The sequence below is a fragment of the Ylistrum balloti genome, unplaced genomic scaffold, assembly GCF_031769215.1.
Source record: "Ylistrum balloti isolate Yb309-2 unplaced genomic scaffold, AGI_CSIRO_Ybal_v1 Utg370126, whole genome shotgun sequence".
NCBI lineage: Eukaryota > Metazoa > Mollusca > Bivalvia > Pectinida > Pectinidae > Ylistrum > Ylistrum balloti.
This window is the reverse complement of record NW_026782140.1, coordinates 1,030,213-1,055,454: the sequence shown is the minus strand read 5'-3', so window position 1 is coordinate 1,055,454 and position 25,242 is coordinate 1,030,213. Positions and strand designations below refer to the sequence as shown.

The following is a 25,242-nucleotide window of genomic DNA, read 5'->3' as shown; positions in this document are numbered from 1 at the left end:
ATAAACTTATCAAAGTAGATGTCTTTATTGTACCTTGGTTTTGTCTAATGAACCTTAAACAAGATGAGTCTTTGAGATTTCCCAGTTGGCAGATTTTACACACATCAACCTGTGGTTAAGGTCCGAAGTGTGTGGTTTCACCTCTACCGGAGGTAGTTTTTGTGTCTGATGAAGCTGAGGTCACAGATCGTCCTCTGGTATGACACTGTACGGAAATTGCTCAAGATAGCCTTTGATGGGTGGGCTCTTACACATTATTTTCAGTGAGGTACATTGTAGCCACCACCAACAAGGAGACCCTGCCTCAAAATGAGCTGTTCACAGGACGATAAACCCAGAAAATGAATTTAACAAGTCACAGCTGTGAATATCTCATTCTGCTTATAATTAGTGATGACAGTAAAAGCAAAAACAACAAACAAGAGATAGTATTATCAAAAGTGTATTTAGGTACCATGGTCAACATATAAATCACCATTATATATCTAACAAGTGTAAGTGTATGACTTAGAAATGTAACTGACTTTTTTAACAGGATTCTCAGAAATATTCAAACTTTGACTACCATACTCTGTAAATATCTGTGCATTTGTCACTAAATATCAACAGCTCAATAGATCAAAAAAAATACAGAGCTACATATGCATAATTACATGGAAAAAAAATTTGCATGATTTACAGATTTTGTTTACTAATAAATGTAATCCAGAATTTCAATAGGATTTCTCCATAATACTTTTCTATGTTTAAGAAAACCAACAAAACCATGAATTAGTTGAGTCCTGTTTGAATACCCTATAAAAGTCTGTCAAACAATGGTACAAAAATGTAACGTTTTATTACCTCTGACGAATTAGATAATGATATGTTATTGTCCGTTATAAATGTTTGCCTATAATTATAACTTGTTGATCCCCGACCTGATCAGTTTGGTCAATGTTAACTGACCAAGTCTAGATCAGGAGCACACAATAATACTCAAAAACCAGGAAATCCAATTATACTTATGTAGAATAAAAACAACAAATGTTGGATAAATGGAATGTTAGAAGTAAACAAATCCTTACCTTTAGTGACAAACTGATCTACAAGTGTATAAAATATTAGTAGAACAATGGACAGGTAATGCTGCTCTTACTAAAATGTTAAAGTGTAGTTGTTAACAATGTCTCAGGTTTTTAATATATAATACCTCATGTAAACAACTAAATACTGGTGTTAAGGAAAATCTGAGATGCAAAATAAAGGTCCTCCTAAGACAATGGTTGGTTAGGACTGATAAATACGAGATCTAAGGTTAAGGTAAGACAGTGATTGTGGGATGTTGTGCCTCCACCCCCTGGTGAATGACACCGACGGTGATTGTGGGATGTTGTGCCTCCACCCCCTGGTGAATGACACCGACGGTGATTGTGGGATGTTGTGCCTCCACCCCCTGGTGAATGACACCGACGGTGATTGTGGGATGTTGTGCCTCCACCCCCTGGTGAATGACACCGACGGTGATTGTGGGATGTTGTGCCTCCACCCCCTGGTGAAGGACACTGACGGTGATTGTGGGAGGTTGTGCCCCACCCCCTGGTGAATGACACCGACGGTGATTGTGGGATGTTGTGCCTCCACCACCTGGTGAATGACACCGACGGTGATTGTGGGATGTTGTGCCTCCACAACCTGGTGAATGACACCGACAGTGATTGTGGGATGTTGTGCCTCCACCCCCTGGTGAATGACACCGACGGTGATTGTGGGATGTTGTGCCTCCACAACCTGGTGAAGGACACCGACGGTGATTGTGGGAGGTTGTGCCTCCACCCCCTGGTGAATGACACCGACGGTGATTGTGGGATGTTGTGCCTCCACCACCTGGTAAAGGACACTGACGGTGATTGTGGGATGTTGTGCCTCCACAACCTGGTGAATGACACCGACGGTGATTGTGGGATGTTGAATGACACCGACGGTGATTGTGGGATGTTGTGCCTCCACAACCTGGTGAATGACACCGACGGTGATTGTGGGATGTTGTGCCTCCACCCCCTGGTGAATGACACCGACAGTGATTGTGGGATGTTGTGCCTCCACCCCCTGGTGAATGACAGTTAAGTTTCGTTGGGTTTGATAATGCTCATTAACTCATGTAATATTAAAACCTTATCAAAATGTATCAAAATATATTAACAAATATTTGACATCAATCCAGCACCATTGACTTACATACAAACAAATATCTTCATAATATGAACTTCTTAGGGTACAAATAATAAAGTATCTGTGATTAAATGGATATCATTAAGTATAAATGCACTGATGACACATATATAGATTAGCTATCAATCACATATTATAAATATATAATGATTTTTTTTTTACCTATTCAGTATGTTTTCCTGAATACTTCCATTTGGATCACAGATCAACTTGTTAAAGAAGAACCCTTGAGGAACAGCATAATTAACGTTATCATGGCGGAGAATGAATTCAGATTGGGAAAAAAAAGATCAGAGAGATTTCAGCTGAATACAACAAATACATTATGTGCATCAAGCTTGGAGATTCTGACATAAAAATCTTAACCAAAAGGATATAATTCATTAAAAATTAAAAACCAATTCTCAATTCTTCCCATCTGTTTGGCCAAGATTGACATTCTGGCAACCATCTCGCCAACTAGCATCATTTTATTGTAGTCAGTCTGGCCAACTATCATCAGTTTGTTGTAGTCAGCCTAACAACCTCCTCACCAAATATCATTCTATAGTATAAATATATTGCACTCTGAACTTCCTTACATACTCAAAAGCCCTTACTTTATATTTCTTTATCAAAAATCATTTGTCACCTAGAATTCAGTCATGATAATTCCACAATCGTATAATTACATACATCAGTTTTAATAACATCACAATTGTGTGGTATAAATAGAATTTGTATACAAAAAAATAAAATTCAGTTGTGAAAAAATAATAGATATTGCATAGCATTTAACAGTCTATAAATCTTCTTTAAACCTGTCCTCAAATGTTTTTTCTGTGTAGGAGTCAATAAGATAGTCCATGTAGCCAACCACAGGGTATTTTTTCTTGTAGGTACCAAGAAATACATCGTCTAAACCTTTCAGGGAATCATCACTCAATCCAGTCTAAAAATACACAACATACAAAAATAATGAGATATAAAGCATAAATGTGGTCATTAAATTATTCACAATTCTAATATATTTTCTAATATATTTCTTTCTGATATTTTATTTTCATTATAATTACTACTTGTCACAAAAGAATCTTTTCAAAATGTGTTCAGAGTGTAATAATACATCTACACAAACAAAACAATTCTCTTAATATATAATAGAACTCCATAGACATAAAAGTTGTCTTACATACACTTTCATGTAAAAGTTAAAAAAAAAGTTTTTAAAATATTTCACACACCAGATCATGGACCATGTCTTTTTCCTCCAGTGACCACAGGGCTATTGCACGGCTGGCATCACGACCTACAAGGGCATGGTAACCTGCATCTGGTCCATAAAAATCTGGCAAAAGAAGGGACAAGTTACTAGTTCTTCGTATTTCAAGTATATGTGAGGTGGCTGTTTTGTACCATAGGTAAGTCACTCTCACCCACATTTTGACCTTTTACCTACATGCAAAGAAATGTTTGTCTGAACTCTAATCTACTCTGCTTCTAGACACTGGAACTTCATACTTGGGAAGTAGATCAATCTGACCTACATTTTGACCTTTTAACTACACCACCGAAAATAATTGTCCATGCTCTATCTCCTACACTACCAGTCTCTGAAACTTCATTTTTGGGGTATGTGCTCCCCTATGTGAGGTTATATTTCATGTACCAAAAGTATGTTGCTTTGATCTACATCTTGACATTTGACCTTCATTAAAAAAAAGTTTGTCTGGACTCTATCGCCTTCTCTACAAGTCACTGGAACTTCACACATGGGGTATGTAACCTACATTTTGATCTTTGACCTACATGAAAAAAAAGTCTGGGCCCTATCTCCAGCACTATTAGAAACGGGAACTTCATTCTTGGAGTGTCACGATTTAATACATATCTATCAAATTACACCCCTCTATATCTCTGCAACTACAATGTCTCTATCAAAGTATGACTTATCTTCAATTTACTCTAAAACCACGATGTGAACTTAAACATCTGTCAGATAATTTGACATTTTATAACATGTCGCTCTAATGCCAAGACTTGTCAAACTGAATTCATCTATAAAATTCCAAATGGGTATTCAACTTTGCTAAACTGTGTACCTGAACAAACTTCTAACATCTATCAGAAATAATATTGAAGTGACATCAACTACAGACTAAGGTATACCTTTCAGGTTCTTTGTATTTTGTTTGTTTCTATACATTAAACCATACTTAAGAATAGATACAAATATTCAAAGCCGATGTTTGGTTTCCTGAATTTTGCTTTTCAAAAGAAAACATGACAGTTACAAGCATAATACCTAGTTCAGGAAAACCTAAGCGAAGTAACTCTTATTTCATTCTCATATTTTTACCTTTTCCCTCTGACACATCAAACACAACACCTCGCACTGCCATCAAAAGGGGCTTTTTTGACTGAAAAGAGAAATAAATTAGGATTAAAGCAAATAAGCTTAAAACTGAAAATTGAACATAATTCACAATCCATCTTTATCACTAACAAGATCTTGTATAAAAGGTATATTTATATTCTGTTGTACAGTCAATATCAAATTTAGATGTGAAACCAGCCTGTTTATTGTAAGTATTGTAACTTTATCTAAGTATAGTAGATAACATCTGTTACATATGTATGTATATGTACTGAACCACTGATCTATAACACACACATGAGAAGTAAAGAAAATAGATTCCTTCAAAATTGAGATACACAATAATTGTTTTCCAATAGATAAAACTGTATCTTTATTGAAACTTTTAAGATGCCATTAAATGTGAAGACAGCTACAGACCAAAATGTCTGGTTCAGTATAAGCCATTAAATGTGAAGACAGCTACAGACCAAAATGTCTGGTTCAGTATTGGCCATTAAATGTGAAGACAGCTACAGACCAAAATGTCTGGTTCAGTATAAGCCATTAAATGTGAAGGCAACTACAGACCAAAATGTCTGGTTCAGTATTGGCCATTAAATGTGAAGACAACTACAGACCAAAATGTCTGGTTCAGTATAAGCCATTAAATGTGAAGGCAACTACAGACCAAAATGTCTGGTTCAGTATTGGCCATTAAATGTGAAGACAACTACAGACCAAAATGTCTGGTCATTAAATGTGAAGGCAGTCTGGTATAGTATAGGCCATTAAATGTGAAGACAGCCATTAAATGTGAAGACAGCTACAGACCAAAATGTCTGGTTCACCATTAAATGTGAAGACCAAAATGTCTGGTTCAGTATAGGCCATTAAATGTGAAGGCAACTACATTAAATGTGACCAAAATGTCTGGTTCAGTATAAGCCATTAAATGTGAAGACAACTACAGACCAAAATGTCTGGTTCAGTATAAGCCATTAAATGTGAAGGCAACTACAGACCAAAATGTCTGGTTCAGTATAGGCCATTAAATGTGAAGACAGCTACAGACCAAAATGTCTGGTTCAGTATAAGCCATTAAATGTGAAGGCAACTACAGACCAAAATGTCTGGTTCAGTATAGGCCATTAAATGTGAAGACAGCTACTGACCAAAATGTCTGGTTCAGTATAGGCCATTAAATGTGAAGACAGCTACAGACCAAAATGTCTGGTTCAGTATAGACCATTAAATGACCTTAACCCAACAATATCTCATGATACATGTCAACCAATCAGGGTTAGTAAAATATGTTAGCACAGTCATCGTAATCCTGTCAGTCACTGTCACTAGCACAAGGTGTTTAATCATTGCCTTTGGTCACCATGACAAGCTATACATATTTGGTACACTAATGCCTTCAGGCAGTCATCATATATTTTTGACCTAGACGTTATACTTCAGTAATTTTCTGATTATTTTTTTCCTTTACACATTTGTTTGTCCTGTATTTTTAAAATTCAAAATGTTTCCTATGAAGAGAACCTTCATGTTGTCTTGTAATTTTGATCATCATGCAACAGATTTTTAAATGCTTATCAAATATGCATCATAATCTTTCTGTTCATCAAACTTTTATTTGTCTGGTAGAGATTTCCTCCATCATTTTACCAGCAATCTCTTTGAAACTTGGTAGGCTTTACAAACATGACATGAACTTATGTTTTAATGAATGGCATGTTGTTTCAATAACATCTTGAAGAGTGGTTACATTTTGTATATACGGCAGGTTTTAACTTACATCTCTCCCGTCATATCCACGAAGTTCTGCTGCAGTAAATCGCTTTGCCTCTGCTCCATCAGGACCAAGGTCTATTTCTATTTTGATCTGCTTGTAAGCACCTATTAAGAGTACCATTTAAATATGTTATATAGGACAATATTGAAAACATACTATGATGAATGTTTAAGCCTTTAGTTCTAAGTTTGAAAACAGACAAAATATAAAGCCATACATTACATGTAAGATTTAGTATGCCTCAAAAGATGACGAAAAAGACAGACACTCTATGTGTTAGTAGTTTTCATAAATTCAAAACAAATAAAATGATTCATTTAAGCCAAATGTTGTCTAAAAGGAGCAGGTTGGTGTGGATTTGCACAGTGGTAAATAAGGCATCTGGAACTAAAATGATGGAGCCTGTTTCTTTGGATTAGTTGGTAGAACTTTAGAATAATAATGTGTTTTCCCAGCTCTTTCACATCGGCACCAAAGGTTTAACATTTAGAGTATCAGATTTAAAATTAGGAAATCTCAAAAACAACAGAGAATGTTGCAGCAGTGTAAAATTTAAAAGGAGTTGGTCAGTGTTGTAAGTACACAGGTACAGTGTTAAAAATGGTCTTATGTAAGTCATCTGACTGAACTTGGTTCTTTAGCTCATTTGGTAGAGCAATGATTCAATTCCTAAGGGGGTGCTCAACAAGAATTTTCCCTGATCATTCACATTTTCAGCTTTTGTGCTGATGCGACTGGCAGCACAAACCCTGTCAGTTGTTCAAAAATGTGCCATTTAAACAAGTAAGCTGTGTAAACATTACATATAACTGACTATCCATCCCACAGGTTAAGCACAACCCTGTATATGGGTACAATAGTACTGCATTTGAGGGATAGTTATTGCTTTTGGTAATCAATTACTTACTGAAATGCAGGACCATTTGAAATAGAGATCTACATACCCGCAGTAAAGTGCTAATAAAAATTTGCTACCAAAAAAAGGCTGTTATCTTTTAAACATGACCTAATAGCAAATGTGACACTGTGTATATTCATATAAATATATATTTCTCTTATCCAACTTCTGCTAAAACAACAATTTACATCACTGACTGCAAGTGTATACCACTGCCTTTGCAGGAATCTTATTCAAATGTCATAGATGAGCAGGAATTTACATGTGTTCTTTCCTTAGCCACATCATAAACTATGGAGGTTACAGAGTTTGTTTTAGGGTTGTTGTTTTTTACGAAATTACTAAATTATTCAGTTTTATGTAAAAGAAGATGTCTAAAAGAATGTGATTTTATTTCAACTGATCTCGCATTATGGTAATTAATGTATTGTTCAGAGCAGTAACTTTCCCTCCAGTCTATTTAGTTAACCATACATGGTTGTACCCAACCTGCCAACCGGTAACATCCTAAAATAATATTTTGAAAACATGTACACAGGCATATGCGTATCATGTCGACAATCTTCTTCTACTTCTTCTTCACTTTAACCAACTCCGTCACGTATTAATGAATCACTCAAAGAATTCGAACAACGTAATTGAACAGCTGTTAGCTGTTATTTTTTGCTGTTTTCGAATGAAAAAAACTACTGCATATAATGATGATTTCGTAATAGTATGCAAATATACTGTTATTGCATTGATATGTCTTCTTACCTGATTCTGAAGCCTTCTTGCTATGACCAAAGGACAATAAAATGGAAAACACAAGAAATAGTAGTCCTACATTCGTCGTCATCCTGCCGGCGTCGGCCATATTTGATAAGTGCTTACCGCAAATAGCTGCAACCAACCCTTTGATTGGTTGAAAATTACTATTCATCCAATAGGATATTTCGTTTGATGTTAGGGGTGTAAGCTTCCGGTCCGGTTGATTCCGATGGTCTGAGAAAGGCCGACTGAGACAGAAAAATCCTGCATCATCGATCATGGATGCTCAGGGAAGAAAAGTTGTTGTTTGCGATAATGGCACTGGTGTAAGTTTCGTCTGTGTTAATCCCAAATTTAATCGTTAATTGTCCTCCTGTTGCAAATATTTTGCTTTATTCACTTGACAGATAGATACCCGGAAGAGAAACAGATCCAATATACAAACACCACACAGGAAGTATTTTTGTCATCATAATTTAATGGTTTCATTCTGATCGGATACGTTTTATTTTTGGTTTAAATTCATTGCAATTCGAATACAAGTGTGTATATACGTATCACCTATGCTAGTCACAACTGGAAACCTGCGGTTGGTCCAAATCTGTAAGCTTCACATATCCTCATTTGTAGTGAATGTTTTGGTGACAAACTCCAGGTATTAATGACTAACCGTACACCCAAAAATATTTGAACACCAGAGATCAACGAGACATTGCATATTCATTTCGCTTGTGGCCAGTGCTGTACAATAAACTTTACAATTTACACATATATTCCAGTAGTTTTTCAATGCAAAATATTCTGTGTTCCATCAATAAAGCAGCTTGATAACTGACCAGTTTATACAGCATGAAGTAAAATTATTACCAGTTTGAGCTAGTTTCTTTTTCTGTGTTTCAGTTTGTCAAGTGTGGGTATGCAGGAGCAAACTTTCCTGCTCATATCTTCCCATCTTTAGTAGGAAGGCCTATCATCAGATCTGCAGAGAAACATGACAACATAGAAATCAAGGTAATATTAGACAAAGATAACTAGAACTATTAAGGAAGTAGCACAGGATTCCCAACATAGTTATAAATAGAGATAGCATTATCACACAGTTCTAGAGCTTCCTGGTAGTTTTTTATCAAAGGATGAAAGTTAGATGTAGATACTTTGGATGGATTGAGAGGTGGTCCATTACCCAAATAATGATATGATACTCTGATCATCTAAATGAAAAGGAGTCAATTTCATTTCAGGGCTTAATGTTCTTCAAAGAGGCCTAAATAACCAGGGATCAATTTCATTTTAGGGTAAATGTTTCTCCAAGAGTGACTTTACACAGATCATGTGACTTTGTGTTCTTGTAATATAGGAGAGCCATATTCAAATCACAATAATTGAGGTGATTTGAGTATTGCTGTAGATGAAGAATTTGACAAGTATTTATTCATTACATGTACTTTTAATAGTATTATTGATTAATATAATCAGCAATATATGAACCCTGACCCATTTAATGGTTATTTTGTTGTACAGGATCTGATGATAGGAGATGAAGCCAGCCAGCTACGTGCTATGTTGGAAGTAAACTACCCTATGGAGAATGGTATGGTACGGAACTGGGAGGATATGGAACATCTGTACAACTACACATTTGGTCCAGAGAAACTGGATCTGGATGCTAGAAATTGTAAGATTCTGCTCACAGAACCACCAATGAATCCTACTAAGAATAGAGAGAAGATGGTAGAGGTAAGCAAAATCTAAAATGTCAGGACTGAAGTAAGTGCATGATCATCATTGTATGTGAATTGTGATTGGTATCGATATTGATAAGGATTTAGAAATAGGATATTCACTGTATAAATGACTTAATTTTAACTTCATTTTCACAAAAGCAAAATCTCAAAATTGATAATTTTTTGTTGAAATCATAGTTTTTTTAATTAGTTATATTGCAGCTTTTACTAGGACTGATGTAAGTTTATGATCATCATTGTGTGTGAATTGTTGATTGTCATTGATAAGGACTTAGTTCATTTGATACTATCAGCATTATTGTTAACACTAAATGAAAATTTGTTCAATTCCAGGAAGCTAACTTCATTGATTTCTTCTATTTTCAGTATATGTTTGAGAAGTATGAATTTGCAGGAGTGTATATAGCTATCCAGGCCGTATTAACTTTGTATGCACAAGGTAACAATGCTTTATCCCTCTAAAATCAACACAGTAACTATTTTTAGCCTTTTTCCCACTTTGTCTCCTGATCAATTTTTGTGGTCACTGCCTTGCCAGGATCTATACATTAAAAATTAAGTTATACCTACAAATTCTGTATGTAAACCAAAACCATATACAAACATATCTTTGTATTTTGAAAAAAAACTTGACAATTTGCACAGAATTTTTGACATATAGACATAAATACAAACACTGCTATTCATGTGTAACAATTATTATTTCCGTTCTAAACCATTCTCTCCGCTTGTTTCAGGTCTGTTAACAGGAGTAGTTGTAGATTCTGGAGATGGAGTTACCCACATATGTCCAGTATTTGAAGGCTTTGCTCTACCTCATCTAACAAAACGACTTGATATTGCTGGTCGTGATATAACAAGATACCTTATTAAGGTATAAACCCACAAAAATTGCCGTCTGTTAGGACTTCAATTTCAGAAGGGTCAGGGTATTTTTCCTTTTAGCCATTGTAGTACATCGTGTTTCATTTTTCACCAATTACAATTAAAAATAGGATATCCAATATATGAGAGACTTAATTTAAATTTCATTTTCACAAAAGCAGAATCTCAAAATTGATAATTTTCTGTTGAAGTTATCAATATATTGAATGATTTATATTGCAGCTTTTACTATTGCGAGGGTATGCATTTAACCACACAGCTGACTTTGAGACAGTGCGAATGTTGAAGGAGAAGTTGTGTTACGTTGGATATGATATTGAACAGGAACAGAAGCTGGCGCTGGAGACTACAGTATTAGTAGAAACTTACACAGTAAGTGCACAACATATAGTAGACCAGGTTTTGATGTAGGTGATATACTGAGGCTTACTTCAATCTACTGATGGTCCAACCTTTTCCCTCTAAGGAGTACTTAGCGGACATAATTGTTTTCAATATTTTTCACCCCAACCAACGATACAATAAAATTTGTTACTTCAAGCAACCCCCAAATAATTTTATTTTCCATGTAAACTTAGTGCCAAACAGCCACAACAGCCAAATACAAATACGTGTTGCTTCCCTGAGCAAGAATATAGTCAGTTTTCCCAAATAATTGATTAAAACTTTCAAAATTGCATTAGTTCTCACATCCACTGAGAGTTTCAAAACCAACACAAGTTATCTCCCTTGAACTTTTGGAATGAAAAAAACTTGCATTTGGAAGAATAAACTGATGATTTAATTTTGATCGCTTTAACAAAAACAACAGAATTGTGTGACCCACAAAATCTGATTTTCTGTATCAAATTTACCCCCATATTTCTATTTTGTGGAGGTCACATTTAGTCACCAATATAATTCAATTTGAAACGGCACCAATCGCACGTAAAAAAAATTTAATGTTGTCCCAATCGCCAACAAGAAAACAAATTCAGCTGCCACCCGATGTCCCCACATATTTAATTCTGGAACCGCCCTAATGTTAAAGCTGAATTTTGGTTTGACAGTATCAGATGCAAATTAATATTTGTTTTTGTTATATGTCATAAACTTTTTTGTGTGAAGATATTGCAAAGTGAGGAATTTGATAAAAAAAAAAAGTCAAAAAGGATAAATAATATACCTAAATAAGGAAGGAGTTCCATTGTGTTAGGTGTTTGTAAATATGTATGTTTTTCTTAAATTTCTGATCACCATGTACCATATCATATAACCAGGTAGATTAACATTGTAAAGACTTAAGTACCTCCAGAATTGTTGTCAGTGGTGATGATGTCTTCAGACTGATGTGTGCTGATGTTTGTATCTATAACCTCTAAGAAGTACTGAACTGACACTATTCTGTTGAATTAAATGATAATTTGTGGGTATCAAAAACATCAAATTTAAAATCCTGTATCTTTTTCATCTGAAAATATTGCTATGAGAAGTAAGTGTAAAGATATAAAAAAAAAGATGAATGAATGAAAGATTTACAACAATAGGAATTAACCACAGGAGCTGAGCTAAAGTTGAGAAACAAATGTTGTGTGTAGTGTGTCCGTATGTTATTCTTCAGATGGCTATGAGAGATATTGACTAGATATATCTTGGGTCCTGTTTTGTATTTGTGCATGGTAACAGGTCCTGGCTTGTATTTGTGTATAATAACAGGTCCTGGCTTGTATTTGTGTATGGTAACAGGTCCTGGCTTGCATTTGTGTATGGTGACAGGTCCTGTTTTGTATTTGTGTATGGTTCCAGTCCTGGCTTGTATTTATGTATGGTAACAGGTCCTGGCTTGTATTTGTGTATGGTAACAGGTCCTGTTTTGTATTTATGTATGGTAACAGGTCCTGGCTTGTATTTTTGTATGGTAACAGGTCCTGGCTTGTATTTATGTATGGTAAAAACAAGATATACAGAAGACCTTCTGAATTGATGTCAGTGATGATGATGTCTTCAGACTGATGTCTGCTGATGTTTATATTTACAACCTCTAAGAAGTACTGAACTGACACTATTCTGTTGAATTAAATTAAAGTTTATTGGCATTGAAAAAAAAAATCATATGATTTGTATTTAAGTTATACATCGCATAGAAAATTTTCATCTCAAAATATTGCAGAGAGTGAGATAAATTAGGAAAATAAAATGAATGAATGATGTATGTAACTGAGAATTAACAACAGGGGCTGATGGGAAACAAATGTGTGGTATTTCTGTACATTATTCCTGAGGTAGATATAAGGCAAGTTGATCTTTCTGGGTCCTGCTCTGTATTATTGCTACATTGTAAAGACTATAGGTATGCAGAATACCTCCAGAATTGTGTTGTCAGTGGTGATGATGTCTTCAGACTGATGTCTGCTGATGTTTGTATTTACAACCTCTAAGAAGTACTGAACTGACAAGCAAGACTCTTAAATCTTATTGATGTGTTTCTGTTAAGTTGAGAATCCAAATCAAGTGGTATAAAGTAGATAAATGCTGATTTTTATGGTACTAGTACTGGTCCCACTGAAGAGATAGTGTCTTGTTCTAATGTGTCCCGGGCCAGATTCAGGGTTATCTATTAGGTTTGTTTCTGTATGTACCATGATATATATTAGCTGGCTATGTCAGTGGTGATGGTGTGTTTTAGACTGACTTCTGATGTTCTAATGTGTCTCGGGCCTGTATGTACCATGATATATATTAGCTGGCTATGTCAGTGGTGATGGTGTGTTCTAGACTGACTTCTGATGTTCTAATGTGTCCAGGGCCTGTATGTACCATGATATATATTAGCTGGCTATGTCAGTAGTGATGATTTGTGCTAGACTGACTTCTGATGTTCTAATCATTTGTCCTCTAAGAAGTGCTGAACTGATATAACCATAGAAATTACCTGGACGTTTGATGTTATCTATGCAACACTTCATCAGATTTCATTTTTGAAATGTGACTTGATTCCTATTTGTCAAGTAATTGGTTTCAAGCGAAGGGTTGCTTGTTGTTGTGTAATGGTATGTTATACACTGTGTTATGTACTTTTCATTCCAAGTTTTCTGATCAGCATGCTTCAGTGTATTTGTTGCATCATCTTTTATCATTGGTTATTTTTACATAAAAACAAAAATGATGAAGGAAGACAATGTTGAACTCGCACTCTGATAGGACCTTTTATATGTTGTAGACAAATGGTGATACATATGTTTAACAGACTTAAAGTTCTATGAAAAAGTATAATTCATGTCGAAGTGAAGTAGATCAACAACATAAGAAATATTTGTATTTCTGGTAATTATCCACAATGAACTGACACCTTATAATCAACATTCCAAACTCTTAAGAGGTTCCTCGAAAAGGCTTTTGAAAAGCAGCAATGCTGATCTATGAAAAACAAAAATACCCAATTGAAACAAAAAAAAGTATTGTTTATGTTGAAGTTTGTTTACAACTGAAAATATAGCTGAAAGGAAGAGAGATTTAAACATGTTTATAAGGAAATACTTCAATAGGATTGAACAAGAGAAGTATGTATGTTGTGTGTAGTGTGTCCGTATGTTATTCCTAAGATGGCTATAAGAGATGTTGGCTAGATATATCTTGAGTCCTGGCTTGTATTTGTGTATGGTAACAGGTCCTGTTTTGTATTTGTGTATGGTAACAGGTCCTGTTTTGTATTTGTGTATGGTAACAGGTCCTGGCTTGTATTTGTGTATGGTAACAGGTCCAGGCTTGTATTTATGTATGGTAACAGGTCCTGGCTTGTATTTGTGGATGGTAACAGGTCCTGGCTTGTATTTATGTATGGTAACAGGTCCTGGCTTGTATTTATGTATGGTAACAGGTCCTGTTTTGTATTTATGTATGGTAACAGGTCCTGGCTTGTATTTGTGTATGGTAACAGGTCCTGGCTTGTATTTATGTATGGTAACAGGTCCTGGCTTGTATTTATGTATGGTAACAGGTCCTGGCTTGCGTTTGTGTATGGTAAAAACAAGATATACAGAATACCTCCTGTGTTGTCAGTAGTGATGATGTCTTCAGACTGATGTCTGCTGATGTTTCTATTTACAACCTCTAAGAAGTACTGAACTGACACTATTCTGTTGAATTAAATTAAATTGGCATTGAAAAAAAAATCATATGATTTGTATTTAAGTTATACATCGCATAGAAAATTTTCATCTCAAAATATTGCAGAGAGTGAGATAAATTAGGGAAATAAAATGAATGAATGATGTATGTAACTGAGAATTAACAACAGGGGCTGATGGGAAACAAATGTGTGGTATTTCTGTACATTATTCCTGAGATAGATATAAGGCAAGTTGATCTTTCTGGGGCCTGCTCTGTATTATTGCTGCGTTGTAAAGACTATAGGTACGCATAATATCTCCAGAATTGTGTTGTCAGTGGTGATGATGTCTTCAGACTGATGTGTGCTGATGTTTATATTTACAACCTCTAAGAAGTACTGAACTGACACTATTCGGTTGAATGAACAATGATTTGTGGGTATTTAAAATATCATGTATTGTAAGTTGTGTATATATCACATAAAAATTCTTTCATCTAAAAATTTGTTTGTGAGAAAATGAGGAAGATTAAAAAAAACAAAAGAATGAATGAAGGATGGCAGAACCGGAAGTGAACTAAAGTTGTGGTGTATTGTGTGTATGTTATCCCTCTGAAGGATGTAAGAGATTGTGACTAGATCTTTCTCAGGTCCTGTATTGAATTAGTGCTGTAAGGTAAAGACTAGTTACATCTTGACTTGTGTTGTCAGTGGTGATGATGTCTTCAGACTGATGTCTGCTGATGTTTGTATCTATAACCTCTAAGAAGTACTGAACTGACAAGCAAGACTCTTAACATCATCAGAAATTTTCTATGTGTTTATTAACCTGTTTATGATGGGATATAGCTTCACTGTATTCTCTAAACCTACATTTCTGTCCAATTTTGTATTGACATCAATATTTACAATTGTTCTTATAATACTTTGAAATATCAAATATCATTATATAAGGGTTCTGTAAGTAGGGGTTACACATGTATTTTAGATTTAACTCATTTTTATATTTGATCATGTTATTTAAACCAGAGAAAGTTTATGTGATTATATATTTGTATGTTACAGCTGCCCGATGGTAGAGTTATAAAAGTGGGCGGGGAAAGGTTTGAAGCACCAGAGGCCCTGTTCCAGCCTCATCTCATCAATGTGGATGGAGTGGGTGTGGCTGAACTTCTTTTTAACACAATTCAGTCAGCTGATATGGATACACGGCCAGACTTCTACCGTCACATTGTTCTGTCAGGTGGCTCCACAATGTACCCAGGCCTGCCTAGTCGACTTGAGAGAGAGCTAAAACAGCTGTACTTAGAAAGAGTACTGAAGGGAGACACCAGTAGACTGTCGGTATGTATAGCTATCAGAATATAGTGACTACCTTGATAGAGTACTGTAGAGAGACACCAGTAGACTGTCAGTATGTATAGCTGTCAGAATATAGTGACTACCTAGATAGAGTACTGTAGTGAGACACCAGTAGACTATCGGTATGTATAGCTATCAGAATATAGTGACTACTTAGATAGAGTACTGTAGAGAGACACCAGTAGACTGTCGGTATGTATAGCTATCAGAATATAGTGACTACCTTGATAGAGTACTGTAGAGAGACACCAGTAGACTGTCAGTATGTATAGCCGTGTGTCAGAATATAGTGACTACGTAGATAGAGTACTGTAGAGAGACACCAGTAGACTGTCAGTATGAATAGCTGTCAGAATATAGTGACTACCTAGATAGAGTACTGTAGAGAGACACCAGTAGACTGTCAGTATGTATAGCTGTCAGAATATAGTGACTACCTAGATAGAGTACTGTAGAGAGACACCAGTAGACTATCGGTATGTATAGCTATCAGAATATAGTGACTACCTTGATAGAGTACTGTAGAGAGACACCAGATGGCTGTCAGTATGTATAGCCGTGTGTCAGAATATAGTGACTACCTAGATAGAGTACTATAGAGAGACACCAGTAGACTGTCAGTATGTATAGCTGTCAGAATATAGTGACTACCTAGATAGAGTACTGTAGAGAGACACCAGATGGCTGTCAGTATGTATAGCCGTGTGTCAGAATATAGTGACTACCTAGATAGAGTACTGTAGTGAGACACCAGTAGACTGTCAGTATGTATAGCCGTGTGTCAGAATATAGTGACTACCTAGATAGAGTACTGATAGGAGACACCAGTAGACTGTCAGTATGTATAGCCGTGTGTAAGAATATAGTGACTACCTAGATAGAGTACTGTAGAGAGACACAGTAGACTGTCAGTATGTATAGCTGTGTGTCAGAATATAGTGACTTCCTAGATAGAGTACTGATAGGAGACAATGAGAATTTGTGTTAAATACTTATAGACTGCTTGTTTGAGAAACTATAAAGTAAGCTTGGAAACTATTGTGGTAGTGTACTTGGTCTAGTGGTAATGACATAGTGTTTAAACACTCAAAATTCATTAAGCAACTGCAGATACAAAAATCCTTGTAATGTGGTGATGACATCACAAGTAGTATCATCAGGGCTACCTACCCTGGTATTGGAGAGGCAGCTGTGGCTGAATGGTCGAGGTTTCTGACTGTCTTTATATCACATGCCATTTACCTCTGGATTGCAGATGTGAGGCCACAATTGGGCAGTTGCCAGGTAATGACCACTGACCTGGCTATAGGTCGGTGGTTTTTCACTGGGAACTCCAGCTTTCCACCACCACCGAAACCTGGCCCATCCTTTAATAACCCTGGCTATTAATAGGTTGTAAAGTAACAACAAATTAAACAAACTTATATATTTACAACAGGTCTTTTTAATATTTCCTTTACAGAGCTCCTGTTTATAATAGCTTTGTGATGTACATCATTGATCTGTTAAATATTACATGTTAGATCTATAGAGAAGCATTCTCCATCATGTTACTAATAAGTAGATTACATCATTGTTGTAGTGTTAGATAATAGCATGACTGCTATAGACAGTCTTCAGTGTTATATGAAGCTTATAGAATAAATTGTGAATGAAATGAAAACAAGATGGATATTTGACACCAGATCAAATTGTTGTAATTTCATGTTTTGACGACAGAGTGTACAGTGTGTCAGTGTTTGACAGTTTGTTCTGACTATCACAGGCTACAGTGTACAGTGTGTCAGTGTTTGACAGTTTGTTCTGACTATCACAGGCTGCAGTGTACAGTGTGTCAGTGTTTGACAGTTTATTCTGGCTATCACAGGCTGCAGTGTACAGTGTGTCAGTGTTTGACAGTTTATTTGACAGTTTATTCTGGCTATCACAGGCTGCAGTGTACAGTGTGTCAGTGTTTGACAGTTTATTCTGGCTATCACAGGCTGCAGTGTACAGTGTGTCAGTGTTTGACAGTTTGTTCTGACTATCACAGGCTGCAGTGTACAGTGTGTCAGTGTTTGACAGTTTGTTCTGGCTATCACAGGCTGCAGTGTACAGTGTGTCAGTGTTTGACAGTTTATTCTGGCTATCACAGGCTGCAGTGTACAGTGTGTCAGTGTTTGACAGTTTGTTCTGACTATCACAGGCTGCAGTGTACAGTGTGTCAGTGTTTGACAGTTTATTCTGACTATCACAGGCTGCAGTGTACAGTGTGTCAGTGTTTGACAGTTTGTTCTGACTATCACAGGCTACAGTGTACAGTGTGTCAGTGTTTGACAGTTTGTTCTGACTATCACAGGCTACAGTGTACAGTGTCAGTGTTTGACAGTTTGTTCTGACTATCACAGGCTACAGTGTACAGTGTGTCAGTGTTTGACAGTTTGTTCTGACTATCACAGGCTACAGTGTACAGTGTCAGTGTTTGACAGTTTATTCTGACTATCACAGGCTGCAGTGTACAGTGTCAGTGTTTGACAGTTTGTTCTGGCTATCACAGGCTACAGTGTACAGTGTGTCAGTGTTTGACAGTTTGTTCTGACTATCACAGGCTACAGTGTACAGTGTGTCAGTGTTTGACAGTTTGTTCTGACTATCACAGGCTACAGTGTACAGTGTGTCAGTGTTTGACAGTTTATTCTGGCTATCACAGGCTGCAGTGTACAGTGTGTCAGTGTTTGACAGTTTATTCTGGCTATCACAGGCTGCAGTGTACAGTGTGTCAGTGTTTGACAGTTTATTCTGGCTATCACAGGCTGCAGTGTACAGTGTGTCAGTGTTTGACAGTTTATTCTGGCTATCACAGGCTGCAGTGTACAGTGTGTCAGTGTTTGACAGTTTGTTCTGGCACCACTATCACAGGCTGCAGTGTACAGTGTGTCAGTGTTTGACAGTTTGTTCTGGCACCACTATCAGAGGCTGCAGTGTACAGTGTGTCAGTGTTTGACAGTTTATTCTGGCTATCACAGGCTGCAGTGTACAGTGTGTCAGTGTTTGACAGTTTATTCTGGCTATCACAGGCTGCAGTGTACAGTGTGTCAGTGTTTGACAGTTTATTCTGGCTATCACAGGCTGCAGTGTACAGTGTGTCAGTGTTTGACAGTTTGTTCTGACTATCACAGGCTGCAGTGTACAGTGTGTCAGTGTTTGACAGTTTATTCTGGCACCACTATCAGAGGCTGCAGTGTACAGTGTGTCAGTGTTTGACAGTTTGTTCTGGCACCACTATCACAGGCTGCAGTGTACAGTGTGTCAGTGTTTGACAGTTTGTTCTGGCACCACTATCAGAGGCTGCAGTGTACAGTGTGTCAGTGTTTGACAGTTTATTCTGACTATCACAGGCTGCAGTGTACAGTGTGTCAGTGTTTGACAGTTTATTCTGGCACCACTATCAGAGGCTGCAGTGTACAGTGTGTCAGTGTTTGACAGTTTATTCTGGCACCACTATCAGAGGCTGCAGTGTACAGTGTGTCAGTGTTTGACAGTTTATTCTGACTATCACAGGCTGCAGTGTACAGTGTGTCAGTGTTTGACAGTTTATTCTGACTATCAGAGGCTGCAGTGTACAGTGTGTCAGTGTTTGACAGTTTATTCTGACTATCACAGGCTACAGTGTACAGTGTGTCAGTGTTTGACAGTTTATTCTGACTATCACAGGCTGCAGTGTACAGTGTGTCAGTGTTTGACAGTTTATTCTGGCACCACTATCACAGGCTGCAGTGTACAGTGTGTCAGTGTTTGACAGTTTATTCTGGCACCACTATCAGAGGCTGCAGTGTACAGTGTGTCAGTGTTTGACAGTTTATTCTGACTATCACAGGCTACAGTGTACAGTGTGTCAGTGTTTGACAGTTTGTTCTGACTATCACAGGCTGCAGTGTACAGTGTGTCAGTGTTTGACAGTTTGTTCTGACTATCACAGGCTGCAGTGTACAGTGTGTCAGTGTTTGACAGTTTATTCTGGCTATCACAGGCTGCAGTGTACAGTGTGTCAGTGTTTGACAGTTTATTCTGACTATCACAGGCTACAGTGTACAGTGTGTCAGTGTTTGACAGTTTGTTCTGACTATCACAGGCTGCAGTGTACAGTGTGTCAGTGTTTGACAGTTTATTCTGTCTATCACAGGCTGTCAGTGTACAGTGTGTGTGTCAGTGTTTGACAGTTTATTCTGGCACCACTATCAGAGGCTGCAGTGTACAGTGTGTCAGTGTTTGACAGTTTATTCTGACTATCACAGGCTACAGTGTACAGTGTGTCAGTGTTTGACAGTTTGTTCTGACTATCACAGGCTACAGTGTACAGTGTGTCAGTGTTTGACAGTTTGTTCTGACTATCACAGGCTGCAGTGTACAGTGTGTCAGTGTTTGACAGTTTATTCTGACTATCACAGGCTACAGTGTACAGTGTGTCAGTGTTTGACAGTTTGTTCTGACTATCACAGGCTGCAGTGTACAGTGTGTCAGTGTTTGACAGTTTGTTCTGACTATCACAGGCTGCAGTGTACAGTGTGTCAGTGTTTGACAGTTTGTTCTGACTATCACAGGCTGCAGTGTACAGTGTGTCAGTGTTTGACAGTTTATTCTGACTATCACAGGCTGCAGTGTACAGTGTGTCAGTGTTTGACAGTTTATTCTGGCTATCACAGGCTGCAGTGTACAGTGTGTCAGTGTTTGACAGTTTGTTCTGACTATCACAGGCTGCAGTGTACAGTGTGTCAGTGTTTGACAGTTTGTTCTGGCTATCACAGGCTGCAGTGTACAGTGTGTCAGTGTTTGACAGTTTGTTCTGATTATGACAGACTGCAGTGTACAGTGTGTCAGTGTTTGACAGTTTGTTCTGACTATCACAGGCTGCAGTGTACAGTGTGTCAGTGTTTGACAGTTTATTCTGGCTATCACAGGCTGCAGTGTACAGTGTGTCAGTGTTTGACAGTTTATTCTGGCTATCACAGGCTGCAGTGTACAGTGTGTCAGTGTTTGACAGTTTATTCTGGCTATCACAGGCTGCAGTGTGGCATAAAACATGTATTTTAATGATTGATATAGTAGTTAATGTTTTGTGGAGAGAGAAAATAAACGTGTAAGCAGGGTTTTTTTGGATAGTCATATATTTGTTCACTTATCTAAGATATTTGATAATTACTTTTATTATTGAGGATATTTCTCCCTTTTAACAATAATAATAAAAACTTTTTTGATATGAATAATGTTTTAGATAATTGACTTTTGTCCTAGTTTCACTTTCTGACCTGTATTTACAGTTGTTACAAGAGACTAGCTAAACAGACAACATCTGCTTTTGTTCTTCCTCTCTGCTTGTATAAATGCTGATCGTATTGATTTCTCTCATGTTTTTTCTTTGCTGTCTACTTGCCAGTCAAAGGTAACTTTACTTTTTTCATTATTAGGCATGTATTTTCTGTGATTAATTTGAATTTTTTTTCATTATTTACAGATATTTTGTGCATGTGAAGTGTGTTACGTTGTGCTGTGTGTTTTTGTACCACTACTTGCACTTTCGATGTTGAAATTTAATTACCTTAGAATAAAATTTTACATCCTTTATTGATTTGATTTACAGAAATTTAAAATTCGGATAGAAGACCCCCCAAGAAGGAAGCACATGGTGTTCTTAGGTGGTGCTGTATTAGCTGATATAATGAAGGATAAGGACAGTTTCTGGATGACCCGAGAAGAATACCAAGAGAAGGGTGTGCGATGTTTAAATAAACTCCTGTCTCCTGTCACGTAGATGGAAGATTCTCATCTAGTGCCAGAATAGATCACCATTCCAATCTCCAGCTGATCTAGCGTGAATGCATGTATTCAACTTGGCATGCATGTTTCAGATGTCATCTTCTTTAACCCAAATTTTTACCATATCTATGATGAGTGCTGCAGTCCAGAAACTGAAAGTACTCTTCATTGTCAGGGACTTTTTTCAGAAGAATCGTGTAATTATCTTTATTTTAAATGATAGCCATGAATGATTGGAAATTTATGTTTGATAATGGAAAATTAATTTTCAATAGTTCTACAAAGTATCAATGACTTGTAGGGGTGTAATCCTGCTGTATCTTCAATGTGTATGATGAACTAGATATTTCAAGTCACTTTCCTTCTCCTCAAAGTTATAATCAAGCAAATTTTAACGTCAATCTTCAACACATATTTAATACAATAAGTCAGTGTCGCCTATAGTTGCTGACATGCTGGACTAGGTTTTAAAGCATTGCATGTATTCACTTTGTCCCAGCCTCTCATTGTTCATTTTACACCATGATATTAATTTCTGTCAGAATGAATGTGTTTACATGTGCATGTGATTATGGAGACCACAGCTTCTTTTTGTTTTTTTTCCATTACATGTTTCTTGAACAGCAAATTTAGGGCATGTGAGCAACTGGTTTATTTGGATCTGCCTGCATTGTAAAAAACCTGGTTGCAAAAGACAGAATATTCAATATTTTCTAACCTTTCAAACATCAGACATTTTTGTATTAGAAGTATTGTAAACAAACTTCTAAAAGATAAGATTTTATATGGCACACAACTTAAAATGACTCCTGCTATCAGTTCATGTTTCTGCTTCTAGAGGAGAATCAGAGATGACCATACAGTAAAGTTTTCCTTTGTAGAATCGATCTAAATATAAAGTTCTGTTGCATGATGTCAAAATTAAAACCAAAAAAAGATGATAGGTCAGTCATATGATCCAAAGCAATAACGCAATACTTTGGCAATTTGATAAGGGCATTCAGTAAAACCCCTGTCCATAGGATTATATAGAGATTTTAACACCATAACCAAGCCATTGCCAATAAAACCACAATATAGGGATTATTTCCAGGTTTTTATACAACCAGGCTCCATATGGGAAGCTTACATGCTATAATTTCCTCTCAGCGTCATTACACTTCACTCTAATTACTACATCAGTGAGAAAATCTTTTGTTTTGTTTTCATGTGACAATCTTGTTTACAGAGCATTTTGGGTAAACATACTAAAAGACAGCAGAAACATGTAGTAATTATTGATTGGTGTAATTCAAGTTTTTTCTTTGCTTTTTTAAATTTTTTTTTCTGTTTTGTTTGGTGCAACTATTTGGTGCTTCCTGTTGCTTAGTTTTGATATTTGAAACATCAGCTGTATGCTTGCAGCAAAATCAGCGGAAGATTTATAGGTTCCATAGTGTATTTGTGTCAAGGTAAATGGTAACATTGCCTAGTGCCTTCATGTAAGGGGAATTCTCACCAATCTACATTACCCTTGCACTGCTGTTTAAGATGAGGATAATACCAGTTTTATATTTAGTATAGAACCTTACCAAGCATTCCTCCTACAATTTCTGTCTATAACATGAAGTCTTGTTGTTTCATTGTCTATGTAAACAAACAATTTTCATCACTTTACTTTGACATAAAAGTTGAACTGATTAGTCTATTAAACGTTCGATCTATCAGTGCTAACAGAGTTACATATTTTTACGTATATTGTCTAACTGTACCAATTATTTCTCCATATCTATATAACTGTATTTAATGTTTATTAATATTGTCTGGTTTGTTTTTCAGCTTATTTAGGAACTTTGTAGTTCTGGGGTGGGGGGGAAGTTTGGGTTAGAAGAGTTGAACCACAGCAGTTCTTTTGATAGCATTGCTCATTTCTGTGTTTAACCCAAGTGTTATTAGTGTCTTAGGAATACTTTGGAATGGGATACAGGAAGTAATTTATATATTTTAGAAAAACATTGAAATGTTGTGAATTCAAGACCATGATTTAAGGTTCTCTGTGGATTCCAAACTTTATGGATATTATAGGTGATTTTACCAGTCTTATTGACTTGTCTTCAGGTGATTTCTCTTTAGCATGTTAAATGTGATTTGGGGAACACTCTAGATATAGTTGGCAAGGGCAAGTCAACAGGAGGAAAACTCAAACACATTTTGTTCTCATTAGGAAAAAAACTACACACTATTAAATTTTAGAACATTTACCTGTTTCTAATGGTGAATCGTGACTTGTTGAGTATCTGCTTAATCTTTGATTAACAAATAAAAATAAATGGGGAAGAAACAAGTGGAATGGACCATAAGAAGATATGTGTATTACATCACCAAACAACCAGTTAATGTGCAATGTATACGTCTCGTTTTATGTGTGATTATTTAAAGACATTACATAGATAGTGTATGGAAGAATGAACACAAGTTCATCTCTGTGATATGTTACCAAGGCCATATGTCTATATAGTAGGCCAGGATTTTTGTTGCCTATTTTAAAGAGAATGAAGACTGTATGACATATTAAGTACATTGATGTATATATAATTTTTGTATCATTATGAACAAATATATAGTGTACAAGAACCATAGATAATGGCTTAATGTATAAACAATAAGGACAACCATCAGGGGGTGTATATAAATTTTGTACATGTATTAAAATCCTTGATGGAATTGTCTGAAGTTGTTAAAACTGTAACTTTGGTGAAAACTTCATCAAAATTAAAAATATGCTTTTATTAATTTATAAAGTTGTTTTCTTTTTTGTATTGAACATAATTGGCATCCCACAGGAGTAGGTCAGCAGCACTACATAACAGGAGCCTCTTGGATATCGCCTTGGAAAGTTGGTCACTAGAGCTTTGGGGCATCACCTACAAAACAGAGGCAACTTTCCCTTAGGAAATTGGTCACCAGCTCTCCAGGACACAACCTGGTCCCTAAGCTCTCTAGGACACCTCCCGGTCCCTTAGCTCCCAAGGACACCACCTGGTTCCCCACCACTCTACGACACCACCTGGTCCCAAACTCTCTAGGACACCACCTGGTAACTAAGGTCTCTAGGACACGACACCTACTGGTCCCTTAGCTCTCTAGGACAGCACATAGTCCCCAAGCTCTTTAGGACACCACCTGGTAACTAAGGTCTCTAGGACACGACACCTACTGGTCCCTTAGCTCTCTAGGACACCTCCTGGTCCCCAAGCCCTCTAGGACATCACCTGGTCCCCATGCTCTCTAGGACAGCACATAGTCCCCAAGCTCTCTAGGACACCACCTGGTAACTAAGCTCTCTAGGACACCTCCTGGTCCCTTAGCTCTCAAGGACACCTCCTGGTCTCCAAC

The 25,242-nt window shown here is 36.7% G+C and overlaps 2 protein-coding genes and 1 non-coding gene across 3 annotated transcripts; 2 read left to right on the top strand and 1 right to left on the bottom strand.

Moving 5' to 3' along the window:
- Nucleotides 1-1,975: 1,975 nt before the first annotated feature.
- On the bottom strand, nucleotides 1,976-8,275 carry LOC132550489 (uncharacterized). Its single transcript, XM_060214558.1, has 5 exons — nucleotides 8,002-8,275; nucleotides 6,351-6,451; nucleotides 4,550-4,610; nucleotides 3,435-3,538; nucleotides 1,976-3,142 (listed from the first exon to the last, which is right to left on the bottom strand). The coding sequence occupies exons 1-5, from the start codon at nucleotides 8,273-8,275 to the stop codon at nucleotides 2,993-2,995; spliced, it is 690 nt and encodes a 229-aa protein (XP_060070541.1). The 3' UTR covers nucleotides 1,976-2,992.
- LOC132550466 (actin-related protein 2) lies at nucleotides 8,221-24,647 on the top strand. The gene is made up of 8 exons (XM_060214534.1): nucleotides 8,221-8,321; nucleotides 8,896-9,006; nucleotides 9,517-9,732; nucleotides 10,107-10,179; nucleotides 10,478-10,614; nucleotides 10,848-10,997; nucleotides 15,778-16,056; nucleotides 21,692-24,647. Exons 1-8 carry the CDS (start codon nucleotides 8,274-8,276, stop codon nucleotides 21,860-21,862), a joined length of 1,185 nt encoding a protein of 394 aa, XP_060070517.1. The 5' UTR covers nucleotides 8,221-8,273; the 3' UTR covers nucleotides 21,863-24,647.
- LOC132550548 (small nucleolar RNA SNORD61) lies at nucleotides 13,449-13,517 on the top strand. Its single transcript, XR_009554221.1, has one exon. It is a non-coding gene; the product is annotated as a small nucleolar RNA SNORD61 (small nucleolar RNA).
- Nucleotides 24,648-25,242: the final 595 nt, after the last annotated feature.

Bases quoted from the DNA above. Each gene is read 5' to 3' on its own strand.
- LOC132550466 (XM_060214534.1), top strand. From the start codon at position 8,274: ATGGATGCTCAGGGAAGAAAAGTTGTTGTTTGCGATAATGGCACTGGT. The intron at 9,733-10,106 runs GTAAGCAAAATC...TTCTATTTTCAG, and splicing joins ATAGAGAGAAGATGGTAGAG to TATATGTTTGAGAAGTATGA. The intron at 10,998-15,777 runs GTAAGTGCACAA...TGTATGTTACAG, and splicing joins TATTAGTAGAAACTTACACA to CTGCCCGATGGTAGAGTTAT.
- LOC132550489 (XM_060214558.1), bottom strand. From the start codon at position 8,275: ATGATCGATGATGCAGGATTTTTCTGTCTCAGTCGGCCTTTCTCAGAC. The intron at 4,611-6,350 runs GTAAGTTAAAAC...TTCTCTTTTCAG, and splicing joins GTGGATATGACGGGAGAGAT to TCAAAAAAGCCCCTTTTGAT. The intron at 3,539-4,549 runs GTAAAAATATGA...TTCTTTTGCCAG, and splicing joins TGATGTGTCAGAGGGAAAAG to ATTTTTATGGACCAGATGCA.